The following is a 22,426-nucleotide window of genomic DNA, read 5'->3' on the forward strand; positions in this document are numbered from 1 at the left end:
CAAACATATACATGTTATAGTTACATTAAATTACCTTAAATCTTAGTTTATTCGAATACAAGAAATGTAAAGCAATGAAAAACAATAACTTTTAGTAATAATAAATAAAATGTTTATATATTACAAAATCACGAGCTCGGGGCACTAAACCCAACAGATACATCATGAAGATGTCAAGATGCATGCTATATGAAAAGAATTTACCAAAATAAGTTTTGGGTAGAGGTAGTAAATATGGTCGTGTTTCTTCAAAACAAGCTTCCCACAAAGGTAGTGAAGGAGCAGACACCATTTGAGGCATGGTATGGTTACAAACCATCACTAAAATTCCTTAAAGTGTTTGGTTGCGTGTGTTTCACTCGTGCTCCATAAAGCAAGCGTGACATGGTTGATAGGAGAGCTTCACCAGGTATCTTTATAGGCTATAGTACGTTGGCAAGGCCTATAAAATTTTTCAGCCACAAATTGGAAATATTGTTGTTAGCAGGGGTGTTCACTTCGTGGATGATGAAGAGTGGAATTAGGATGATGCAGAGAAGAAGGGTCATACCATGACACAGCTAAAACTCAAGTTTTTTTGTCCAAGCATGAAAGAAGACTGATAGAATAAAACAGTGGATGATACTTGTTTGTACTTGTTTCAGAGGGTAAAAAGAGATTAAAGTTATAATGTTTTGCTTTATTTGGTTTAAAACTTGTATGTTTTAGCTTTTTTAAGTGCCCAATTGAGGATATATTCATGCATTATGTTTAACCACGATCTATTTATGCATAAACTAAAGTTTAACATCATTTAAAGTGGAAAAATAACAAAAACCGAACTTTTTGTGCCAAAGGCTATACCTAGGCGCCATGTGTCATCCATGCAAGGAAGGTTGAATATTTGGTTGCAAATAGTAGTCAAACAAGTTAAAAACCAATGGTGGAGCATGGATTTCTTAACCGTCCTAACCAACTATGGGCTCCTACAAAGACCAGCTTTCACTTCTTCATCTGCATCAAGCTTCACTCTTTTTCTTGATCATTTGCAAGTTCTTTAAAGTTCTTTTCCAGCACATATTAGGATTCATTAGTTCTTTAAGTTGTCTTTGCTTAGCTTTAATTTTCAATTGTTGTTTTCGTTTGTAAGCAATCTCCAGCTTAGATTTTATTACTTGTACTTTTGAAACCCCCATTTATAAAATTCCAATTTTGTTCTCCTTTATATTTTCGTTATTTGTTAAGAGAGACTTGTGATCCCTTATTATAGTGGAATAAAACGAGTTTTACTCCCCTAAGCTCAAGAGAGAAAAGGTAACGTTCATTTGAATTACACTTCTCATTTATATCTTTGTCTTCAATTTTTTTCTTTCTCAAATCATGTTTCCCTTTCAAGATCTTTACCTTATGTTTTTACTGTGAAATTATTAGCTAAATTCATTTTCCTAGCCTGGTTGCGGATGATTTAGCTAATTATTTAGAATTGGACAACAAGGGTAAATTGGTAATGTCTCACCTCTTCATCACTTAAGGTTGATTTTATAAAGTTTAAGTTTTAATTTGGCTAATTAAGATTTGAACATAGTCAATAATGAGAATGTTGACTCGTTTTTACAACGTAAGGGATTAAACCGAATAGAGGAAAACTTTAGATATAAAGGTTTCGTTCAAGTAGACATATATAGGACCTTGACCCGAGGTTGCAATTATTTTTTTAAATCAAAACTAATGGAGGTTATAATACATATATTAAGAAGAACTTAGAAACTTTGAGATTACTTAGATATAAGCATATTAAGAAACGTAGTTGTTAATTAACAATAGAGTTGCCAAGTGTCCCAAGCTAAGTCCCGACATTTTCTAGCTAATCTGAAGTAACTTAGGCCCGTGTTTTATTTCATTGAATTTCAAAACAACCAAAACAACAATCATTCCATTTATTTGTCACCTCAAATCAATTACAAAATTCCCGTTTATTTTGTCCCTGCGGATCGATACTCAGAATACTCATTCCATTATTACTTGTGACGGGTGTATACTTGCGCTCTTACCATTTTATTTCAAACTCAAAATTCCAAACAATGCTTCCTTGAGAGAATAAGGTTACTATCAGATGTTTATGAAAGGTGGTATATGTTGCTATGTATGAACTTGTTGGGAAATTGAAGACCCTGAATAATTTCCCCTTCCACAGAAATATCCAAACACAACCAAAATATATGAAAATAGGAAGAAAACTGTAAAAGCACAAGAATAACGACACAACAAATTATATTGGTTCACCACTAAGGGCTACGTCCAGTCTTCCACTCAGATGTGGGTAATTCACTAATAATTGTTTAAGGATTAGAATACAAAACTCTCCCCAAAAATATCCCCTAGAGGTCCCAACAAAAGCCCTCTAACTTCTAAGTATTATAACACACTATACTTAGGTACAAGAATGAAAAACACTCACTAAACCCACTGGATACAGAATCCTTTTCAACACTGCCCACAACCACTCAAGTCCCTTCTATTTGGATTCTGTACAAATGAAACCTTAATATAAAAGCTCTATTTATAAGAGACCAAATATCTTAATTCTTATAGGAAAACAATATTGTAATCCTTATAAGTCAACAATATCCTACTCCCAGTAGGAATTGGTAATAGTGTTGAAAAATCCTTTTCTTAATAGGATATAGGTTTCCTGTTTTGGCTCTATAATCCCAACAGAACTTGCTGACAATGCATAAGCAAAGAAGGATCAAAGGTGGATGACTACAATGGAGGAAGAGCTGTTAATGATAGAGAAAAACAAAAGTTGGAATCCTTGTGGACAGACCTCAAGGCAGGAAGGTAATCGGAGCCAAGCTTAACGCTGAAGGCTCGATCAACAAACACAAAGCTAGGTTGTAGTTAAAGGGTAGGCTCAAATCTTTGGAGTTGATTACTCTGATACTTTTGTTCATGTTGCTAGATTGTAAACAATCAGGTTACTGCTTGCAATAGCTGCACAAAAGGGTTGGTAACTGTTCCAGTTGGATGTCAAATCATGTCTTACAAGAAGAAATTTATGTTGAGCAGCCCTAAGGATTTATGAAGGAAGGTGAAGGAGATAAAGTCTATCTTCTCAAGAAGGACCTTTATGAACAAAAACAAGCTCCAAGAGTTTGGTATAGTAAAACTGACGAACATTTACTGAACTTGGATTTGTGAAAAGTCTATAGAAACAACTTTGCATGTCAAGCATAATGGTATTGACATTCTTATTTTTTCACTATATGTTGATGACCTACTGATTACGAGAAACAATACAAATCATATTCAAAATTTAAACCTGAAGATGATGAAGGTGTTTAAAATGACAGATCTTGGGTTTATATCCTACTTCCTTGGCATGGAGATCAAGCAAGAGTAAGGTGAAGTTTTCATCTACCAGAAAAAGTATGCAAAGGAAGTATTGAAGAAGTCTTAGATGGAGGAGTACAAGCAGCAAGCACTCCAATGAATCAAAAGAGAAGTGATGAAGGATATTTCAGGAGTTTAATTGGTTGCTTAATGTATCTCACAGCAACAAGGCCTGATATTTTGAATGTTGTAAGTATTTTGTCTCGATTCATGAATTGTGCAAGTGAGTTACATCTCAAGGCTGCCAAAAGAGTGATTCGATATGTCAAAGACACAAGTGATTTTGGTGTTAAGTTCACAAGGAGCAAGGAGTTGAAGCTGGTTGGTTTTTCTGACAGTGTCGAGGGAGGTTCCATTGATGACATGAGGAGCATTTTAGGCTATTGTTTTAGTACTCTTGGCTCTGGTGTTTTCTCATCGAGCTCGAAGAAGCAAGAAACCGTAGCCCAATCCACAGCCGAAGCAGAGTTTATTGCTGCAATAGCTACTGTTAATCAAGCTTTTATGGGTGGGAAAAATTTTACTTGATCTTGATCGAAGTAGAAGGAAAGCACAAAGATTCTTGTTGACAATCAAGCTACTATTGCTATCTCTCAAAATCCTGTGTTTCGTGGGAAGACTAAACATTTTAACATTCTTCCTAAAGGAATTAGGAAACATGGAGATGTGATTCTTGCCTACTGCAAAATAGAAAATCAAGTTGCAGATATTTTAACCAAACCATTGCCTACCTGCAAGTAAAATGCCCAGTTGGGCTGTAAGCGGAACTAATATTATTTACTTCCGTATCATTTGCACTACCTGTTGATGGCTCTACCTCTGTTGATTAAGTAAATGTTTTTTATCATAACAATTTATTCCATATTAATAAATAATGAATAATTAAAATAAAATTACATTGATTAAAATATCTTTATTAGAACCATTATCATTTAATATAAAATATTATTAAATTTTATTATTATAATATTTAATAATAATGAATTCTATTTTTAAAAATGTATTAATATTAATTAATTATAACAAAATAAAATTTATAATAAAATATAAATTTATAATATTTTATAATAAAATCACATTAACTAATAAAAGTGATATAAATTTTTATTAGAAGAAAAATTATTAGTATAGTAAATGGAAAATAAATAAAAAAGTATAAAATAATTAAATAAAAAGTTATGGATCTGGTAAAAGTAGAAAATGTGATAATTAATGTGTGGGGTACAAAATAAGGAATGATAATAAGATTGATGACGGTGTAGGAGATGAATGAAATTGACCATTTTTAGGAACGAGAATGAAAAAATTGTGTGGGTCCTACCATTTGATTCAAATTCCCACAATTTGGTAAATATCGTCATAGGGAATCAAAAAATTGATTACATTCCTTCATTATCATTCCATTGAAGTAAACATGACCTTAGGACAACCTTATTTGCCTATTTTAAGTTACTATTGACTCCTACTACGATGGTGGAAAATACAAGTAAAGTTACCTTTAAAGATAATGTTAATTCAAGAAAACAACTACAAGACACGTGAGAATAACAAAATATTGATTTTTATTTTTTTATTTAAAAGATATCTTTTGGCAAATAAATTTTATGTAGTACAAATGTGTATTATTTTTGAAAAACTATGAAACAGGTACTTTTTAAACATGACTTACAAGTCTTAACTAAGATTCATGGCATACACGGGAAACATCTGTCTTTTTTTCACTTCATTCTCTTCACAAAGAAGAAAGGAGAAAAAAAAAGGTGAAAATAAAGGCAATTATTCCTTTCTTGGTATTTAATTCATACTTCGCACCTCCAATTCGATTTTAAAAAGAAAAAAAATTGAAAAAATGTTGCTTTTTTTTTCACTATGAAATGAAAATTACGTAGGATGAAAAATTCACATTAAAGATATATGTCTTAACCAGTTGAGTTATATTCAAATTGATTATCATATTCTATCTGTCGGCCAAAAAGTAAGAAAGAAATACAGATCTTTGTGGATAGATCTTCTGTACTAATATTTGTTATATATGCTATAGTTTGGTAAATACCCATAAATATAAGTCAAAAAGTGGCTAAACCTTGTTTAGTTGAGTCATGACCCATGGATAACATATATGTTAGGTTTGGATTTGAGACTGTGACCAAATCACTCGTGATAGTCCACACACACATATATATATAATTTAGTTGGGATGAGAAATCAAAGTATGGATCCTTGAGATGTCAATAGAAATTTTATCTACTAAACTATCAAATCAAGATTTTAAATGTTGATGTCAATGAAAATATCGATAACATTCGATGTAGATAGATATTTTTGGAAATGTAATAAAAATAAAAAATTTGCAATAATTGTTGTTATTTTCATATTTTGTCGATTTTTTTTGTGCAATACTATGAAAATGTCAATTTACTCCTTATGTTGATGTTGAACCTAGAAACACATGAAAATGTTGAAAGAAATGTGGACATATCATCGAAATTTTAATACGATTCAGATTGATAGTAATGAGTCCTAAGAAGTTCTAGTTAATATACATACATATTTGAGTTAGATTTGACTATTAATAAATAAGACATTTGAGTTACTATTCTATTATTCCAAGAGTTTGAAATTTTTTTTCCACTCTTTTGTTCCTCCCCTCTATAGCTAGTGTGAGATTAGTATTGAAAAATATTCTTATACTCCTTTCGAGAGCTCAAATTAGGGAGGTTCATTTTAATTCCCCACAGGAATGGGACTCCAGAGGTGGAGAATTTCCGTTTAAATTTCTCACTAGAGAGAATGGGGAAAGTTTTTTCCTATCACCTAAACGAGGATGGGGATGAAGAATGCTGCCCACCTCGCTTTTTCATATATATATACTAAAAGAATCTTATTATTCTCTACTAAAAATAATCATGTTGTTCTCTGCCCACCCAATATACAAAGGAGTATTAAGCTACATAAACAAAATTTTATCATTCAAAATTAAACAATTAACTAGAAATTTCTTTTAAAAAAAATTTTAATTGAGAAGTAATTTTAAAAATAAAAGAATGAACGAGAAAAAAATTCCCGTAGAGAACTTGATCTCCGTTTGGAATCTCAGTCCCCACGAAATGTCATGGGGATATGTGTGAATATATTTAGTGAGAAAGACATGCTTCCATGGTGTATAATTGGATTTACTTACAAGTTATAAAGAAAATAGATTAAAAATTGTGCACAAAATAGTTTTAAAATTGTTTCAAAATCTATTTGGTTTAATATTTTTTAATACTTTCATCTCTAGCACATTGTCCAAGAAAAGAAAAAAGCATAGCAAAATTTAAAATTTATAATACTTAAGGTTTATATATATATATATATATATTTATTTATTTAGTTTAGTCTAACGATTTGAAAAATTTAAATTTCTAATCAGTGAATTGAACGAAGCTTGGAGGAAAATAAAGGCAACATAAAAGAGGTAAATTTCTTAGTGTTCCTCTAAGGTTTTAAGGAGTAAGTCGAAATTTCAAGATTTCTAATCAAAATTTAATTATAAAAGTATCCAAACTATAGGGACTCTAAAACATATATTTATCTCAATAAATTTAGTCATTGATGTTTTAAAATGGACATTGAACCCATTTGAATATTAGTTGACTAGTCGAAACATGATATGATGGTGGTTTAACTGTTTGGTTCCTCTCTTGTAAACTCAGTCGTTGTTACTTCTCTCCTCGCTAGTTTTTGTTGCCACCCTTATCCTTTTTCATCCATAGTTAATCAGGATGTATAGAAAATAGACACAAAAACCTCACACCTCCAATTTTTTTTAGTACAAAATGTGGGGTGGAGATTCGAACTCATAAACTCTTAGTTAGAGATATATGTCAATCACTCTGAAACTATACTTCGTTTGATTAAACCGTTGAATTAAAAAATACGTTTTTCAAACCCCGGATTAAAAGGGTATTTTTGCCCATTTTTAATTATTTGAAATAAACATATTTAACCTAAATTTTATTACCTTCAACTGAAAAGAACGAAGGTAAGTTCGACACGTCGTTTGACGACTGTACGCTGAAACGACAATTCGGCTTGGGTAAGGTTTCATCGTCTCTCTTAAACCCCTGAGATGAAAAAATCCCCCGGAAGGCTCAGCGATGAAAACGCCTCGCCCTCTTTGGGCTCTCCCGCGGCTTCTTTGCTTCATCAGAACTGCAACCTACTCCTCCGCCGCCGTTACTGCTCCGGCCACCGCCGTGAACCCTAGTTTTCCCCTCAAGAATGTCACCAAGTCCAACTTCGAAGCAGTGGTTGCGGAGCTTCGGAATCATGTCCGAGCTGCGGACTTCGTTGCCATTGACCTAGAAATGACCGGAATCACCAGCGCCCCATGGCGCGAATCTTTCGAGTTCGATCGCTTTGATGTTCGCTACCTCAAGGTCAAGGACTCCGCCGAGAAGTTCGCTGTGGTTCAATTCGGCGTCTGCCCTTTTCGCTGGGACTCCACGAAGAACTCGTTTATCGCTCATCCGTAATTGCTTTTCTTCATTGTTTTATTTGGATTTCGTTTGGTTTAATGCGAAATTGCATGTAAATCAGCCACCATCCAGCTTTACTATGATGGAGAAATAATTTCTTTACGTTGAATTTCACACTGCATCGCTCTTTGATTCCAGGCATAATTTTTTTGTTTTCCCGCGTCAAGAAATTCAAGTCGATGGCCCTTCTCCCGAGTTCCTCTGTCAGACAACCTCCGTAGAATTCTTGGCTAAATACCAGTTTGATTTCAACGCCTGTATACATGAAGGTAGTTTTGTTTTCATGTTTCTCCTTGACTTCATGGACACAAAGTTTTCTCTTAACGATAGACAGAGACTTCATCGAATTCATTTTATACGATTATTCAGTCATTCTCTCGGATTTTGAGAACTTGAATTGTAATTAATCTCAGGAATATCTTATTTGTCCAGAGCACAAGAATATGCAGCACGTAAACGCCTGGATTTTGCATATGGGGATGAAATGTCAGATGCATCTTCTAATGTGACTGATATCAAGGATGAGAAAAGGGTCAGCATTTCGGATGTTTTATTCAAGGAAAGAATGAAGAACAGATTGCATGAATGGCGGGACAGATTACTATCTGAAAGGAACGTGGAGTTCCAGGGTCAGGAATGCTCTTACCAACGACCATTTCAAACCATTTTCTTCAAGATGCGTCCTGCTCTTTGTTTGAACGATTTCACCTCTCATCAGACAAGATTGATTCAGCTGGTAAAATAGTTTTATTCCTCAAGTAAATGTACATTTAAGCGTTCAGTTGGTGATAAAGTTGTTCTCTCATAATTATCTTTCACGTCATCATAAAATCTGTATTGCATATTTCATATATATATATATATATTTTATAAGAAACTAAGCTTTCATTATCAAAAGGGATATTTCATATATATTTTAAACTTTAATGCACTAGTTTGTGTATTATTAATATGAAGCTTGGAATATAATAGATATTAGAGTTGGGGAAATGTGGTTTTACTATTCTAAGATGATGGTTATCTTTTGGAGTGGCTAGAAGCTTGTTCTTGTTATGTGAAAAAAATAACCACTTCTGACTAACACCGGAAGAAATTATTCAACGTACCACCCGCCACATTGTGGCTGCCCCCTCTAAACCTTTGGATGCATGGTGAAACTATAATTTTTAGTTTCTCTCTCCTACATACAACATTATTAAACCACTAGCCACACTGTACCAGCCGCATTGAATTATTTCTCCCAAGGACAAAGTCAGAAATTCTGGTAAGAGGGGGCAAAATTTCGTTATCTATAATCTTTCAATTATAAAAATTAGAGGGGGACAAACTAAGGGGCAACTTGGTTCTTGGCTCCATCCTTATCTGTGACATAAATACCTTTCTTTATCCAATATTTGGCCACTTATTCATCAAGTCTGTCCATCCTTGGCAGCACGTTAGTTGCTTGTTAACAGTCTGCATATTATTCATGCAATTCCCTCTTTCTTTGTTGATATCTTAATGCTGTTTCCTTAAGTGATGGCTTTAAGTTGCTTCATATGAAGGTGAACAAATGCAGGTAATCAAGAAGCATTTTACGGATCTTTGTTATGTTCATGTGGATAATGGCAATGCAAATTTACAACAATTAGTTGTGTATGTGGATTACAGAGACGATAAAGAGTTGCTCATGGTCAGATACTTTCCTTTTATGCCATTGCATTTATAGCTGTGCTTATTAGATGTTCTTTTGCATAAACCTTTAGTGCTCTGAGTGGCTAAGAATCGTGAAAATCAATATGTTGTTAGGCTAAATTGTACTAAATTGCTTGATTTATACATTCTCCTCTTAATGTTTTATAAGTTTCATTTCTGCTCTTAATTTTTTAATTTGTCAAAGTAACCCTCCGGTAGCAAATTTCATCAAAATACCTAGTGAAATTAAAAGATTGAGGTTAGAATAACATTAGGGCAAAATTGAGACCAACTAAATTATACAATGTCCTTACCTATGTAATTGGTCATAATTTTGTTCCTAACATTTTAGAAAGTTTCAAATTTTACTTCTAACCTTTTAATTTTTGTTAGGCCTTCTAACAAAATTTCCAATGATTTTCTTTTACAAAAACAAATTAGAAGATGAGAGGTAGAGTTAAAATTTTAAAAATATGAAGGGTGAAATTGAAACCCACTACTGCACATGTTGTTATGCTGAGAAGCACGAACACAGAAAACAAACATGCCAACATGCCAAATGGCAATTTCTAAAAAAAAGTAGGACATGGACACGTTGGGACATGTTTTTCTTAAGAATATATGTGTACTCATTGATATGTTTAATACTTTATAATAGATTAGAGCATGTAATTTATCATAAAAAGGATAATATACTTCACTAAAAGCATTCAAAGTAGATTAGAACATGTAAATTTAACGTAAAATGTAAAATATACTTCACTGAGCTTTAAGATATAGAAGGATTTGGTTGGTTATGACTAGAGGATGAAGATCTCATCTTAATAGTGTAGGAATGATCAATATATAAGGATTAGAATCCATTCTAGAACCTCTATTTTCTTAGCTTGTTAGGTTGGCCTTACATGGGATTACATTGACTGGGCTTTAATTTTTCTAGTGGCATGTTCGGCTGTCTCTAGTTGTGTTGGAAATTAGAAAATTATATATATAATAATAGACACGTTTTTTAGTATGTTGGGCACATGTTTGGAGCGTATCCGAACGAATTTGTGTCTGACACAGAGTTGCCATGCTTCCTTCTTGTTATGTGTATTTGTGTCAACAGTAATAGAAAACAATGTCTAAAAAGTTTGCTTGTAGCACTTCATGCTTTTGGGAGAGACATGAAAGTAAAAATCATTATAAATAATTTACAGCACCTAATGACACATACTGAATATCGTAATGAATGCAGAAAGAGGTAAACAGCGAACGGCAGAAAGCAGCTGAAATGAAGATCCAATCTGCAATTGGGTTTCGTCATGTTATTGATCTTCTCTCATTGGAAAAGAAGCTGATCGTCGGTCATAATTGCTTCCTTGGTAAGGCATTCACCTTAGTTTCATGAGCAATAATCGATTAAAAATTCCATTTCAGATGACACATCTATTTTCTTAACCAGATATTGCTCACATACACAGCAAATTCATAGGTTCTCTTCCTTCAACTGCTGAAGAATTTGTATCTTCTATTGGAAAACACTTTCCATACATCATGGACACCAAAATTCTATTAAATGGCAATAGTATACTTCAGCAACGGATGAAGAAGTCCAGCACATCTCTATCCTCTGCATTGGGCGTATTATGCCCGCATATTGCTTTTAGCTCTCACTCAAAGAGCAGTCCTGCCTTCAACTCGGGTGTGCAAGTGGAGGTTCAAGTAGATGATTTAAGGTAGGTTTTTCATGGCATAATGTGGATGACTAGTACTTTCTAGGCTAAATATACCTTATCGACCTTAGTCTTTTTTAGGCTTTTCTCAATTTAGTCCTTAATATACAAAAATTATCAATTCCACTCTTAATATATTAAAAATCCTCAATTTTGTTCTACATAAAAAAAAAAACGGTTAAAACTGTTAACAAAAATTTGTTCTAGCAGAAAATTATTCTTTTATTAACGTATTTGAGCACGTACATACTACTTGGATGTTACCTAACACATGAAACTCCACCTCGTCCATCAGCATAATCTGACTCGCCCATCAAGAAAAATTATTTCTTCTAAGCGCTACATGTTTATATGTTCAAATATATTAACAAAACAATCATTAATGATACATTAGAGTTTTTGTTACCAAGAAATTTTAAAAGATTGAGGACTAAATTGCTAGATTAAGGATCATTTGATATATTTTAAGCCTATTTTCTTTATTGAACACACCCAAAACTCATGGGTGAAATTCTAACTTGCAACCATGGACTATGGATTTTAGGATCATTTGTATATGTATGTGTTTTGGTTTTCCATTGATTTGTTGATCATAAGTGCTGTGTTCTTTGGAGATCCATATTGTGACATCCTAAAATTATTTAGAAACTGAAAGTATTTAACACTGATTGTAGTTTATTAAAATCCCATTGTAGTTATGTGTTTCAATCTATATGCAGATCCTCCAACTGGAACTCTGGAGATAAACATGAAGCTGGGTACGATGCTTTTATGACGGGATGCGTATTTGCTCAAGCATGCAATCTTATTGGAATTGATTTCGTACGTAGCTCACCTTCTGAAACTTTGGCTGACAATGAGAAATTCCAGAATCATGTAAACCATCTGTATTTGAGTTGGGCCAGTGGAGATATTATCGATCTGAGCACCGGTAATAGAAGAACCGAGTCTTTGAGGTCTAATAGATCCAAAAAGCATCAAGCAAAAATATCGTTCGAGAACATTGTTCTAATATGGGGATTTCCCACCAACATTAATGCAAGGAAGATCAAACAGTGCATCTCTAAAGTCTTTGGCCCGACCAATGTCGTTAGCGTCTACCATTTAGATGAAAGTGCTGTTTTTGTGCAGTTTGCGAAGCTAGAAATGGTTTCTGAGTTTCTTATGCTGAAGGAAAACTTGGAGAGGCATAATGATCCTGTATCAGTTTTGCATCCTCTCTATGAACTTTTTGAAGCTAGAAATACTCATGCCGCATGCTATGAAGCATACAAGGAAATTTGCAGCTCTCCCATTTGTAAACTCTTGTTTGCTGACCAGGCCGAGGCAGTTGGGTTTAATCGGAAGACAAAGTCAATAAAACCCGAGACAGTTAAGAGCCAAATGCACGAAGCTGCCAATGGTTTAACTGCTGATATGTTGGATGGAAACACCGAAATACAGGAGACAGAGATTGGAGCAAATGATATTAGCTGCACTAACTATAATGTCTTAAACTTGTCTTCAATGTAACCCACCCCGAAAACCAAAAACGTATCAGAATTTATCTGCAAACTGGTATTGTGCATTTGCATATTGATGGAGATGCTGTAATGGTGAAAAGGAAAGGAAATGAAAGTCTAATTTATGGAAGTAGAGAATTGGCTTCTTTATATTTGCTGCTAATTAAGCAGAAACCACAGCATAGAGTTCAAATAGATTGTATTGAACTCCCTCCTTCAGGTCTCTAGAAACTTGAAAAGTACATGATTATGGTAACACTAGTGTGATAAACCAATGAAAGAATTTAACAATCAGGCAGAAAAGAAACACAAAAATTAGTTGCAGTCTATTTGGACAATGGTCTCTGGAGTTTCACACTCTCCTTCTCCTTCCTCTACTATAATGTCATCCACAGTCAGTGATAGGCCACAAGAAAATGTTAGGCTAGGCTTCATTTTCGGTACGAACACCGGCTCTGCCTCGTTGTTGAGAATCTGCAGGACCTTCCTTATCGAAGGCCTCACCGAGCTATCTGGGTTTGCACAGCTCAATCCCACAAGCAACAGCTTCCTCATTTCTTCTTCCCTGAACTCCCCATTCAACCTTTTATCGGCTGCTTCGATGATCTTGCCTTGAGAATGCAGTCCCCAAACCCAGTCTACCAGATTGACCATCTTTTGAGTGCCTGCTTCTCTTTCGATCGGCCTCCTCCCACAGGCCACTTCGAGGATAACCACACCGTAGCTGAAGACGTCGGTTTTCTCGGTCGCTTTCCCATACTGAAGGTACTCAGGCGCAAGGTATCCCATTGTTCCTGCAGTTAGAGTTGAAACTGGGCTCTTGTCATGATCCATGAGCTTCGCCAATCCGAAATCGCCCAACCTCGCATTGAAGTTCCCGTCCAGCAGTACGTTACCAGTCTTTATATCTCTGTGGATGACTTGCTGCTCACATTCTTGATGGAGATATGTCAGTACAGAGGCCAACCCAACAGCAACATTGTATCTGTGAGACCAGTTTAGCAAGCTAGCTTCTCCAGTTTCCTGGTAAAGCAACCTATCGAGGCTCCCATTCGGCATAAAGTCGTAAACGAGAAGCAGTTCGCCTTTCTCAACGCACCAACCTTGGAGCTGAACCAAATTCTTGTGTCTCAACCGAGCTATGATCGACAGCTCAGCCAGGAACTCAGTCTTCCCTTCGTGTTCGTGGGAATGTTTCGATCTCTTAACCGCAGAAATGGTTCCCGAGGAAACGCAAAAAGCTTTGTAGACAGTCCCAAAAGCTCCATTGCCAATGATCCTACTGGAGTGAAACCCTTTAGTGGCAGTCCTCAGCTCCCTGTAACTGAACTCTCTAGGGCCAGTCAAAAGCTCTGCCTTGAAGCTCTTCTGAGTTCTAATCTTCCTCCACCTCTTAAGCGACAAGAAACCAAACACAGCAATCACAGCACAAAAGAAGGCCGGTCCCGCGATCCCGAGACCCAACCCGAGCCTGCTGTGACGAGCATTGCCAGAATCAGATATAGAAATGTTTGGGGAAACAATCACGGAGCTATCAGAAACATTATGAGGGGTGAATCCTCCAGGCATGGCAGGAACAAACCCAGAAGAATTAAAGCTCCAACTCCGAATCAAATGAAGCTCAGTACTCCCTTCAGTGGAACCCGAAAACCCCACATACATAACATCCTCAACATACCCAGAAAGATCAACACTCACATCAAGAAGCGGCCGCTTAGGCCTAGAACTCGAATAGCTCAAGAAAACCTTCAAATTAGACTTCTCATTCTTGTACTCAATCCAAGCCGTAATCCACTTCCCACTCTTGAGATCAACCCCCTGAGAAGCAGGATCCGCCGTCTTGATCGAGATCAGGCTCTCAATGTCCAAACCCACATGGTGGGAATCCGGATCCTGGAAGTAGGAATCGAGGCGAGTGTCGAATTCGACGGCCACGAACCTGTTGTTGGTCAATTGAGAGGAATTGACGAGGCCCAAGAACCCGCCGGGGCTGCCGAGGGTCTGGTTATAGGCGGAGAGGAAGAAGGCGAAGCCGTCGCCGGCGCCGGCAGAGGTGGGGTTGGCGTTGGAGATGGAGAAGGAGAATGCTGTGGAGAAAGAAGCGGTGGTGTTGGAGACGGCGTCGCGGAATGCGATGGGGTTGTTGTAAATGGCGGCGCCGGCGCCGGCGGAGGGGACGCCGAGCTCCTTGGTGAGGCCGATGACGCCGTCCCGGAGATGGGAATCGCCGACGAGAGTGAGGTTTCTGAGGCTGAAGGAACCGAAATCGAAGGCTGTACTGTCTGCATACGGCGGAGGGAAGAGGATGAGGAAAATGGGGAAGAGGAGAAGCTTTGTTGAGGGCATTGGGGCCAAAAATGGCGGAGAAAATAGGATCCGAGAATTGGGTTTTCAAGAAACAGAGAGGATTGAATTGAAAAAGGCTTCAGAAATCAGAATCCAATGTTCTTGTTCTTGTTTAGTGGGAAATTGAAAGTGGAGCTCAAACGGTTACAAATGGGGTGGACTCAGAGTCGGCAACGGTACGCTGAATAATCGTTCAGGAAAACGACGTCGTTGGAGAATATAATAAAATTTAATAATTTTTCTGTCAGGGATTAATTATTCTAATTTGACTAATGGTATTAGTGAGCGAGTAAGAGAAGGTCCATTCTGCAGTTTAATAATTCAATTTTGAGTACAATAATTTGAATAAAATAATACATAGCTTTTCATTATTTTTGTTTTTAACTTTTTTTTGGTTAGTTTATGAGTTTTTTATTTGACAAGGTGTATTAGATCAGATTTAAAGAAAAGAAAATTAGTTCAACATAAGTGAGGTGCCGGGATTTGAACATCTAACTTTGAAGAAAGAAGTATGTGTTTCTATTGTTAAACTATGACAAGTCTTGAGCGGTGTAGAAAAATGAAAAATTGATAAATTTTCTAGTGGATGAAAATAGTTTAGAGAAAATTGGTGAGATTTGACTCAATTACAGGGATGACATCCCAATTTTCTAAACTCAAATCATAAGAATAATTTAACTTTTTTTTTTTTTTGCCTATGATTTCTTTTTCAGGGATTCTTTTTAATACTTTTAACTTCTAAAATAAATTTAAAAGGCAAACAGGAAAAAAAACATTATAAACAATTGTTCATAGTTTTTAAGATTTAACCATGAATTTTTAAAATATCTTTCAGAAAGTAGATTAGAGAGCAAATAAATTTTGATAGACAATTTTTATTTTTAGAAAAGCTAAAAACAAAATATTTACCGGTCATTATTTTTAATGTATTTTAGGGTAAACATTTATTTTATCATTCTATATTTTTTAGTCTTTTTTTTTTTCACAGTTTCTAAATTTTTAAAATTTCAATTTTGATCCTAAGTATTTATTTATTTTTATTTTCGTCCGTTAATAAAACCCCAATTGGGATCCATTAAAAATTATTTTTTATTTTAGTCACACTTTTAGTGGACTAATTTGTACGAGTTTTAAAAAAAAAATAGAGACTAATTTGTACTCGTTTGTACCGCCAACCTGAGTATAGTGTTTTTTTTTTCCAATACATTTTTTTTGTTTATTTATTTATTTTGCTCTTAAAAGACAGAAAACCAAATATGTTTAATAATGGTTTTGGTTTTTAGATTTTTTAGAAAGTTAGAGAGTTGCATTAAAAGTTACATTGGGAAAAAATTAAAAAAAAAATAGTTGAGCATTAGAAAAAATAAAAATAAAAAGAGATTTTGAAGAATAAAAATCTATTTTTAAAAACTTATTTTTTTTTTAAAATTTGTATACATAGAACTCTAGGAACCTTTTAAGAAAAGAAAAGCAGAAAATTGAATCGATTATAAAAAAAATAATAATATCGGTCTGTACAATCCAAAAACCCCATATTTATAAATCTTAAATTTTATTTTTTATTTTCTAAATCTATATAAGGATAAAGGTGTCCTAATATTTTCATTTATAAAAAATTTATTTGTACTAGTTGCATTTTTTGTACGTTAAACCTCCAGAGAAATTTTACTCCATGGTATAAATTAAATTATATTATTAAAACTGTCACGGTTTTTCATTTATTTAAATATAGCATAATTTTCACTTTTCTTAACATATTTTACCTCACATTTAAGTTGGACTTGGATTGAATTGAACTAATTTATCGTATAAATTCTATTTTTAATTAAAATTGTTACATTTAAAATTTATTACATTGTAATTTTAAAAAGGGAATAGTAAATTTTCTGTCAAGTAGAAACCTTAAATTATTATAATGTTTTGATGAATTAATAGTAAGGTTTTCAATAAAAGTGGAAGGAAAACACTTTTTCAAGCTTTAAATAAAGTTGAAGTACTTAAAAGAAAAATTACTATTTTTGTCTTCAATCTTCTCTTAATATATAGTGTATATTTAAAATGAAAAAAAAAGATCATTTTTCCTCCCATAATTTCTTTTTTTTTCTTCAAATTATTCAATTTGTTTGGAAAACTATTTCTTAAAGTAAAATAAAATATAGGTTTATCTAGACTCCAAATTAAAAAATATATATATATATATTTACGTTCCTCATCTTTCAATAACTTCTAATTATGATTCTCTTCCAATAACTATGTTTATTCTGTTACGTGGTATCAAATTAATCCATGTTAGTATAATAGATAATAGATGTTAATTAATAAACATATGGTATGCACTATGGAGAATAATGATTCAAAGCATACGTAACTAATCAAAATTCTTTTTATTGTTAAGAGAATTAAATGAACATGACTATCAAACTTGAGATAAAATTTGTAATTTAAACTAAAATATATGTTTATTTGTTTAAAAGCAAAAAAACAATAAAATCTAGTTTATTACAAATTTTAAGAAGTTATATTTTAGTTTTGGTCTAAATAAAATTTTTGTCATGTGCTTTAAAAATATCAATTTTGATCCGTATACACTTCCCATTTTTGTTCATCTGGATCATTTTATTTCCAAAATATTAATTATTGTAGCTTTAAAAAGTGATAATTTTGGTCCATATATATTTTTTATCTTTCTTTTTTTACCTCACAACTTCAACGGAATACTACACTCTATTGTCATAACTTTATATTAAAGAATTTTTTTTAGGTATATAATTGTGTGTCTAGATTTTGCAAATCAATATCAAAACGATCACTTTTTAAAGTACAAAAATGAAACTAGGTAGATTGAAAGTACATGAACAAAAATCAAAATTGACGTTTTGAAAGTATTAAAAGTACAGCAACTAAAATATATCGAAACTAAAACTTAATAATAAAAAATAAGATTTAAATTATTTTTATATTTTTTATATTTTTTGCAAAAAAAAACTAAATTTTATGTTAACATGTGACTTAAAAAAAAGTTAATTGGAAAGTTTAGGTACTAAAAGCATGATGGAGGGTTGCATGAAAATCAGAATTCCAAAATCTTTCTTGAGAAAGTGAGTGCTCTCTGCAAGACTGCAATGGCACTTTTTGAAAATTACAAAAGTACCCCATGTGACCAAAATGCCCATCAAATAGCCGTTGTAAAAAGACAAAAAGGGCCACAAAAAAAAAGTCGGAAAATGGCCCAACCTGCCCTCTTTCCGCTTTCCAATGCCACCTTTTATTTGGCTGACCAAATCCAATGATTTACACGTGTCCTTTATTTTCATTCTATCCTACAAAAATATTATCAATGTAAACATAATATTAATAACAGTAAAATTCAAACTTATTTAAAAAGGTGTGATAATTTATTATTTAAATATTTTCATCCATTTTACTTTGGGTTGGATTTTTTTTTTTTTAACATATCAATCTAATTTTCTCCATCTAAAAATTTAATATTTTTTTAAAACATTTCTCCATCATAATTCACGTTTTAGCTTTTCTTTTCATCTCTAATCTATTTTTTCTATGAAAAATATCTCCAATTTATCTCTCTAGATCTTTTTCTCCTTTACTCCTCTATTACTATAATTATTATTTCTCTTTCTATTTATTTATTTTCTTTAAAAAAATATATTCCGAACTTTTTTTTTCCTAAAGTTGGTTCTCACTATAATTTTTCTTTTTTCTTTTCCTAATTTTTCTTTAATATGTTTTTTTTGTTGTCGACTTTATTCTCTCAAAAAAAACTTTTTTTTTGTCTTTTAACTTTTATCTCACTCATTTTTTTTTAGTTTTCTTTCTCTATTTTTTTTTTCAATTATCTATCTAATATTTACTCTATCTAAAATTTCTCCTTCAAATTTTTTTTTCCTTATCTCTCTAAACTTTTATTTCAATGTTTTTACATAAAGATGACAAAAATTCTAGCTAGTAGGGTTTGTTTCTCGTTCCAAAAACAATGAATGCATTTCCCACTGTTTATTCAAGGGTTTGCACAACGATTCTTCACGAATCAAGCTCGAACCCGATCTCCGGTTCCGACCTGAGCACTAGGGTGGACCTGCACAAGAGGGTAAGCGCTTCGACGCCCAAGTCAGTATAGATCGGACTCCGTATTTAGCTCGAGGTGAGATTCGATCCCTGAGCGTGGAATGAAGCCCTCTATTTATAGGTGATGGATCCGACAGTACACATGACCGGCGGTTATATGTCTTTTCTCATATCGGACCTGTCGGGTTCCGAGCAGGTCGGACCCCAGCCAGGTCGAACCTTGACGCCCATAGTCTTTCGTAATGGGCGAACCCGGTCTCCTCGGCAGAGCCGAGGTTGACCTTGGCAATCCCTCTTATTCAGTTTCTTCAAACACCAGTAAGGGTCCTCCACATGTCCCAGGTATGCATTACCCCTAAACATTGGCCCCCTCTCTGTCAGGTTCGATCTCGACCTGGCAGAGAAGTTTATCCGAATCCATTCCGGACACGTGGTGACTTTTTATTTGTAGAGAGAGTGTGACCGTTGCGGAAGACGTTTCGATCTGCCAGGTTGTCGGAGCACTCGAGTATTCCGTCGTTGTGGATCTCGAGAAGATCCTAGCCGCTCGTTGATTACAGGTGTACGGCGCAGAGGTTTTTCCGATTAGCTATAAATAGTTCCGAAACTTCAGGTCAAACCTTACGTTTCCTGAATTTCTGGAGTTCGATCTGAAACCAGCTCGAACCCTTTCTGTAGGTCAGTCACTTTTCCTTGCTCTTACTCTTCTTTCAAACATGGTAGTTTTCTTGTCTTCCCCCTCCAGTAATGATAGCCTGGGTAGTGTAGGTCGAACTATAAGTAGTTCACCCCCCAAACCAAGTGATCCTGGGGAGGTCTTAGCTCGTAGGTTAGAGTCCGAGCTAGAAGAAATTGAGAACTTTAGGTTCTCAGATGATGGAGAGGATAGTGATACCTCCTCCTCGGGCCAGGGTCTGGAGAGTACCCTTCAAAGATGTCCGAGCACTATCTCGGATCCCTCCGTAGGGGGTTTAAAATTCCAAATGATATCCTTCTTAGGATTCCGGAAGAAGGGGAAAGAGTTGACAATCCTCTAGAGGGATGGCTCACTCTTTATTTAAAGATGTTTGAGAACAGCCTCAGACTTCCCCTTCATCCTTTTGCCCAGGAGTTCTTAAACCGAACTGGACTGGCTCCTGCTCAAGTGGCCCCCAATGGGTGGGGTGTCATTTTTGCTTTAGCCATTCTTTTTTGGTTGCGAGCTCGGGACGAGGATGAGGCCGAGCTACTAAGCGTTGACCAACTTTTAGGGTGCTTTGAGGCCAAAAGGATAGTTAAAAAACCGGGTCGGTATTATATGTGCTCGAGGAAGGGCGCGGGTGGCATAGTCAAGGGGCCGACCTCCATCAAAGGATGGGTAGGTAAGTGGTTATTTGCCTCAGGTGAATGGCTGGCAAAGGACGAGTCAGGTCATCCCTTCTTTGACGTGCTTGTTAAGTTTGGGAACCTAGGTATGAGGCTGTTGCGTTTACTTCTTTGAATTTTTCTATTCTTCCTTTTTCATGTCTAACTTGAATCTTTTTTGTCTTGTGCAGTGTCGATCAAACCGATTCCCGAGCTTGCTCAAGCCACCTTCGATACCCTCAAATATTACAAGGATCACTTTTCCAGGGGCCGGAAGATCGGAACCTTGGTCACCGACAAGCTACTCTTGGAGTCGGGGCTACTGGACTACAACCCTCTGGTTCGTCCAATTGAAGCTTCAAGGCCGAACTCCGAGCTCGGTAAGCCGTGTTCGATCTCGACTTCAGTATTAACTTTTCCTTTGATCTCTAACTTTATGCTTGTTTATTTTGCAGCAATGGTGTGCGGGTTCACTGGAAGTGTGAAGCGCAAGTCCAAGGGCCGTGCTCACGCCCTCAAAACCGTGGTGGGTACTGAACCGGTGACGCCTACGGTGCCACGGACTGAGACTCAAGGTAACTTTGGGCCATCTTCTGCAGTCCCCACTCCCGTGATTGAGCTAGACTTGTCTGGGGGTCGATCTGGTGAGAAGCGTCCAAGGGAGGAGTCCGAGGCGCTTGACGTATCTCCCCTGAATGAGGTGAGGGGAGAATCTCCTTTGAGGAAAATGAGAAAGAAGAAGAAAACTTCCTCCTCCTCGGAGGCTGGGGCTCGTGGGACTCTGCCTACGAGCCATGCTGATTTGGTGGATGACCCCGAAGCTCGGATGGGGGGAACATCCGATGTGAGAATGCGGTTTAGGATGGAAACGTCGAGCTCCGGGGTGAAGGACCAGGTGTCCCGCATCTCGGCCTCGTGCTTGGACTGTTGTCTGAGGAGAGCATCCAAGTTCGTGAGCGATCCTGGGTCCGTACTGTAGAGGACCATTGACAACGCCGCCGAGGTAAGACCTGTTCTTGTGTCATTTTACTTCTCAATTCTCAGCTAGATCTAACCATCGTGTTCTTTGACTTCCGCAGACGTTTATTGCTTCCATTCATTCAGCGGTTATAGTCAAAGCCGAACTAGATGGAAGAGAGACTTTGGCAGCAAAGGAGAGGGAGAACTCCTCTGCTGCCTTAGAGGCTGCTACCACCATGAAGGGCGAGCTACTAAAGGCTCGTTCTGAGGTGGATATCCTGAAGGCCGAGGTGGACGCCAAGGCCGATCTCTTGGAGAAGGAAGGTGAGAAACACAAGGCCCATCTCAGAGCAGCCCATGCTATCACCAAAGGGCTAGAGAAGAAGAAATTTCAGCTCCTGAAGGAGAAGGACAACCTCGCTCAAGCTCTCGAGGAGAAGGATGCCTTGATCAGACGCCTTACTACCGAGCTGAAAGACGCGAAGGAACGCCTCACCAATGGAGTTCTGTTGGAGGAAGCCTTCAAGCAACACCCAGACTTCGATGGGTTTGCCAAACACTTCAGCGATGCCGGCTTCAAGTTCCTGATGAAGGGCATTGCTGCCGACATGCCTCATCTTTAGATCGATCTCAGCGATCTTAAGAAGAAGTACTATGAGAAGTGGGCTTCTGGGCCTAATGGTACCACTGGCCCCCAATCACCGGTGGATAAGTACGTCAGGGAGCTGGACTCTGACTACTCCGACATGGAAGGAGAAGATGCCCCTAGTCAGGAGCCTACTGAGGTCGGAGGCTCTTTCACAGCAGGGCGGATCCCAGGAGGTCAACCTTCTGGGCTCCCAGGGTGAGCTGTCCTCCCACCTCGGAAGTAGCTGAGGCTTTCTTTCCTTCTCTTTTCTTTTATTTCTTT

General features: G+C 36.0%; 2 protein-coding genes and 2 pseudogenes across 2 annotated transcripts; 3 read left to right on the plus strand and 1 right to left on the minus strand.

Moving 5' to 3' along the window:
* The first annotated feature begins 551 nt into the window (after positions 1-551).
* Positions 552-3,064, plus strand: LOC148208689 (uncharacterized; annotated as a pseudogene).
* Positions 3,065-3,468: 404 nt separating this feature from the next.
* On the plus strand, positions 3,469-3,900 carry LOC148208690 (secreted RxLR effector protein 161 pseudogene; annotated as a pseudogene).
* A 3,580-nt stretch (positions 3,901-7,480) lies between these two features.
* Positions 7,481-12,913, plus strand: AHG2 (Polynucleotidyl transferase, ribonuclease H-like superfamily protein). Its single transcript, XM_022288355.2, has 7 exons — positions 7,481-7,885; positions 8,031-8,161; positions 8,306-8,628; positions 9,451-9,564; positions 10,804-10,930; positions 11,011-11,284; positions 12,001-12,913. The coding sequence occupies exons 1-7, from the start codon at positions 7,512-7,514 to the stop codon at positions 12,791-12,793; spliced, it is 2,136 nt and encodes a 711-aa protein (XP_022144047.2). The 5' UTR covers positions 7,481-7,511; the 3' UTR covers positions 12,794-12,913.
* Positions 12,884-15,129, minus strand: LOC111013835 (Concanavalin A-like lectin protein kinase family protein). Its single transcript, XM_022288357.2, has one exon. The coding sequence runs from the start codon at positions 15,127-15,129 to the stop codon at positions 13,099-13,101; it is 2,031 nt and encodes a 676-aa protein (XP_022144049.1). The 3' UTR covers positions 12,884-13,098.
* Between the last annotated feature and the right edge of the window lie 7,297 nt (positions 15,130-22,426).

This window comes from Momordica charantia (genome assembly GCF_013281855.1).
Source record: "Momordica charantia cultivar OHB3-1 chromosome 10 unlocalized genomic scaffold, Mcharantia_2.0 BLBB01000010.1, whole genome shotgun sequence".
Taxonomy (NCBI): domain Eukaryota; kingdom Viridiplantae; phylum Streptophyta; class Magnoliopsida; order Cucurbitales; family Cucurbitaceae; genus Momordica; species Momordica charantia.

Coding starts and splice junctions, on each gene's coding strand:
- AHG2 (XM_022288355.2), top strand. CDS start 7,512: ATGAAAACGCCTCGCCCTCTTTGGGCTCTCCCGCGGCTTCTTTGCTTC. Junction 8,162..8,305: donor CAACGCCTGTATACATGAAG/GTAGTTTTGTTT, acceptor AATTAATCTCAG/GAATATCTTATTTGTCCAGA. Junction 11,285..12,000: donor GTTCAAGTAGATGATTTAAG/GTAGGTTTTTCA, acceptor ATCTATATGCAG/ATCCTCCAACTGGAACTCTG.
- LOC111013835 (XM_022288357.2), bottom strand. CDS start 15,129: ATGCCCTCAACAAAGCTTCTCCTCTTCCCCATTTTCCTCATCCTCTTC.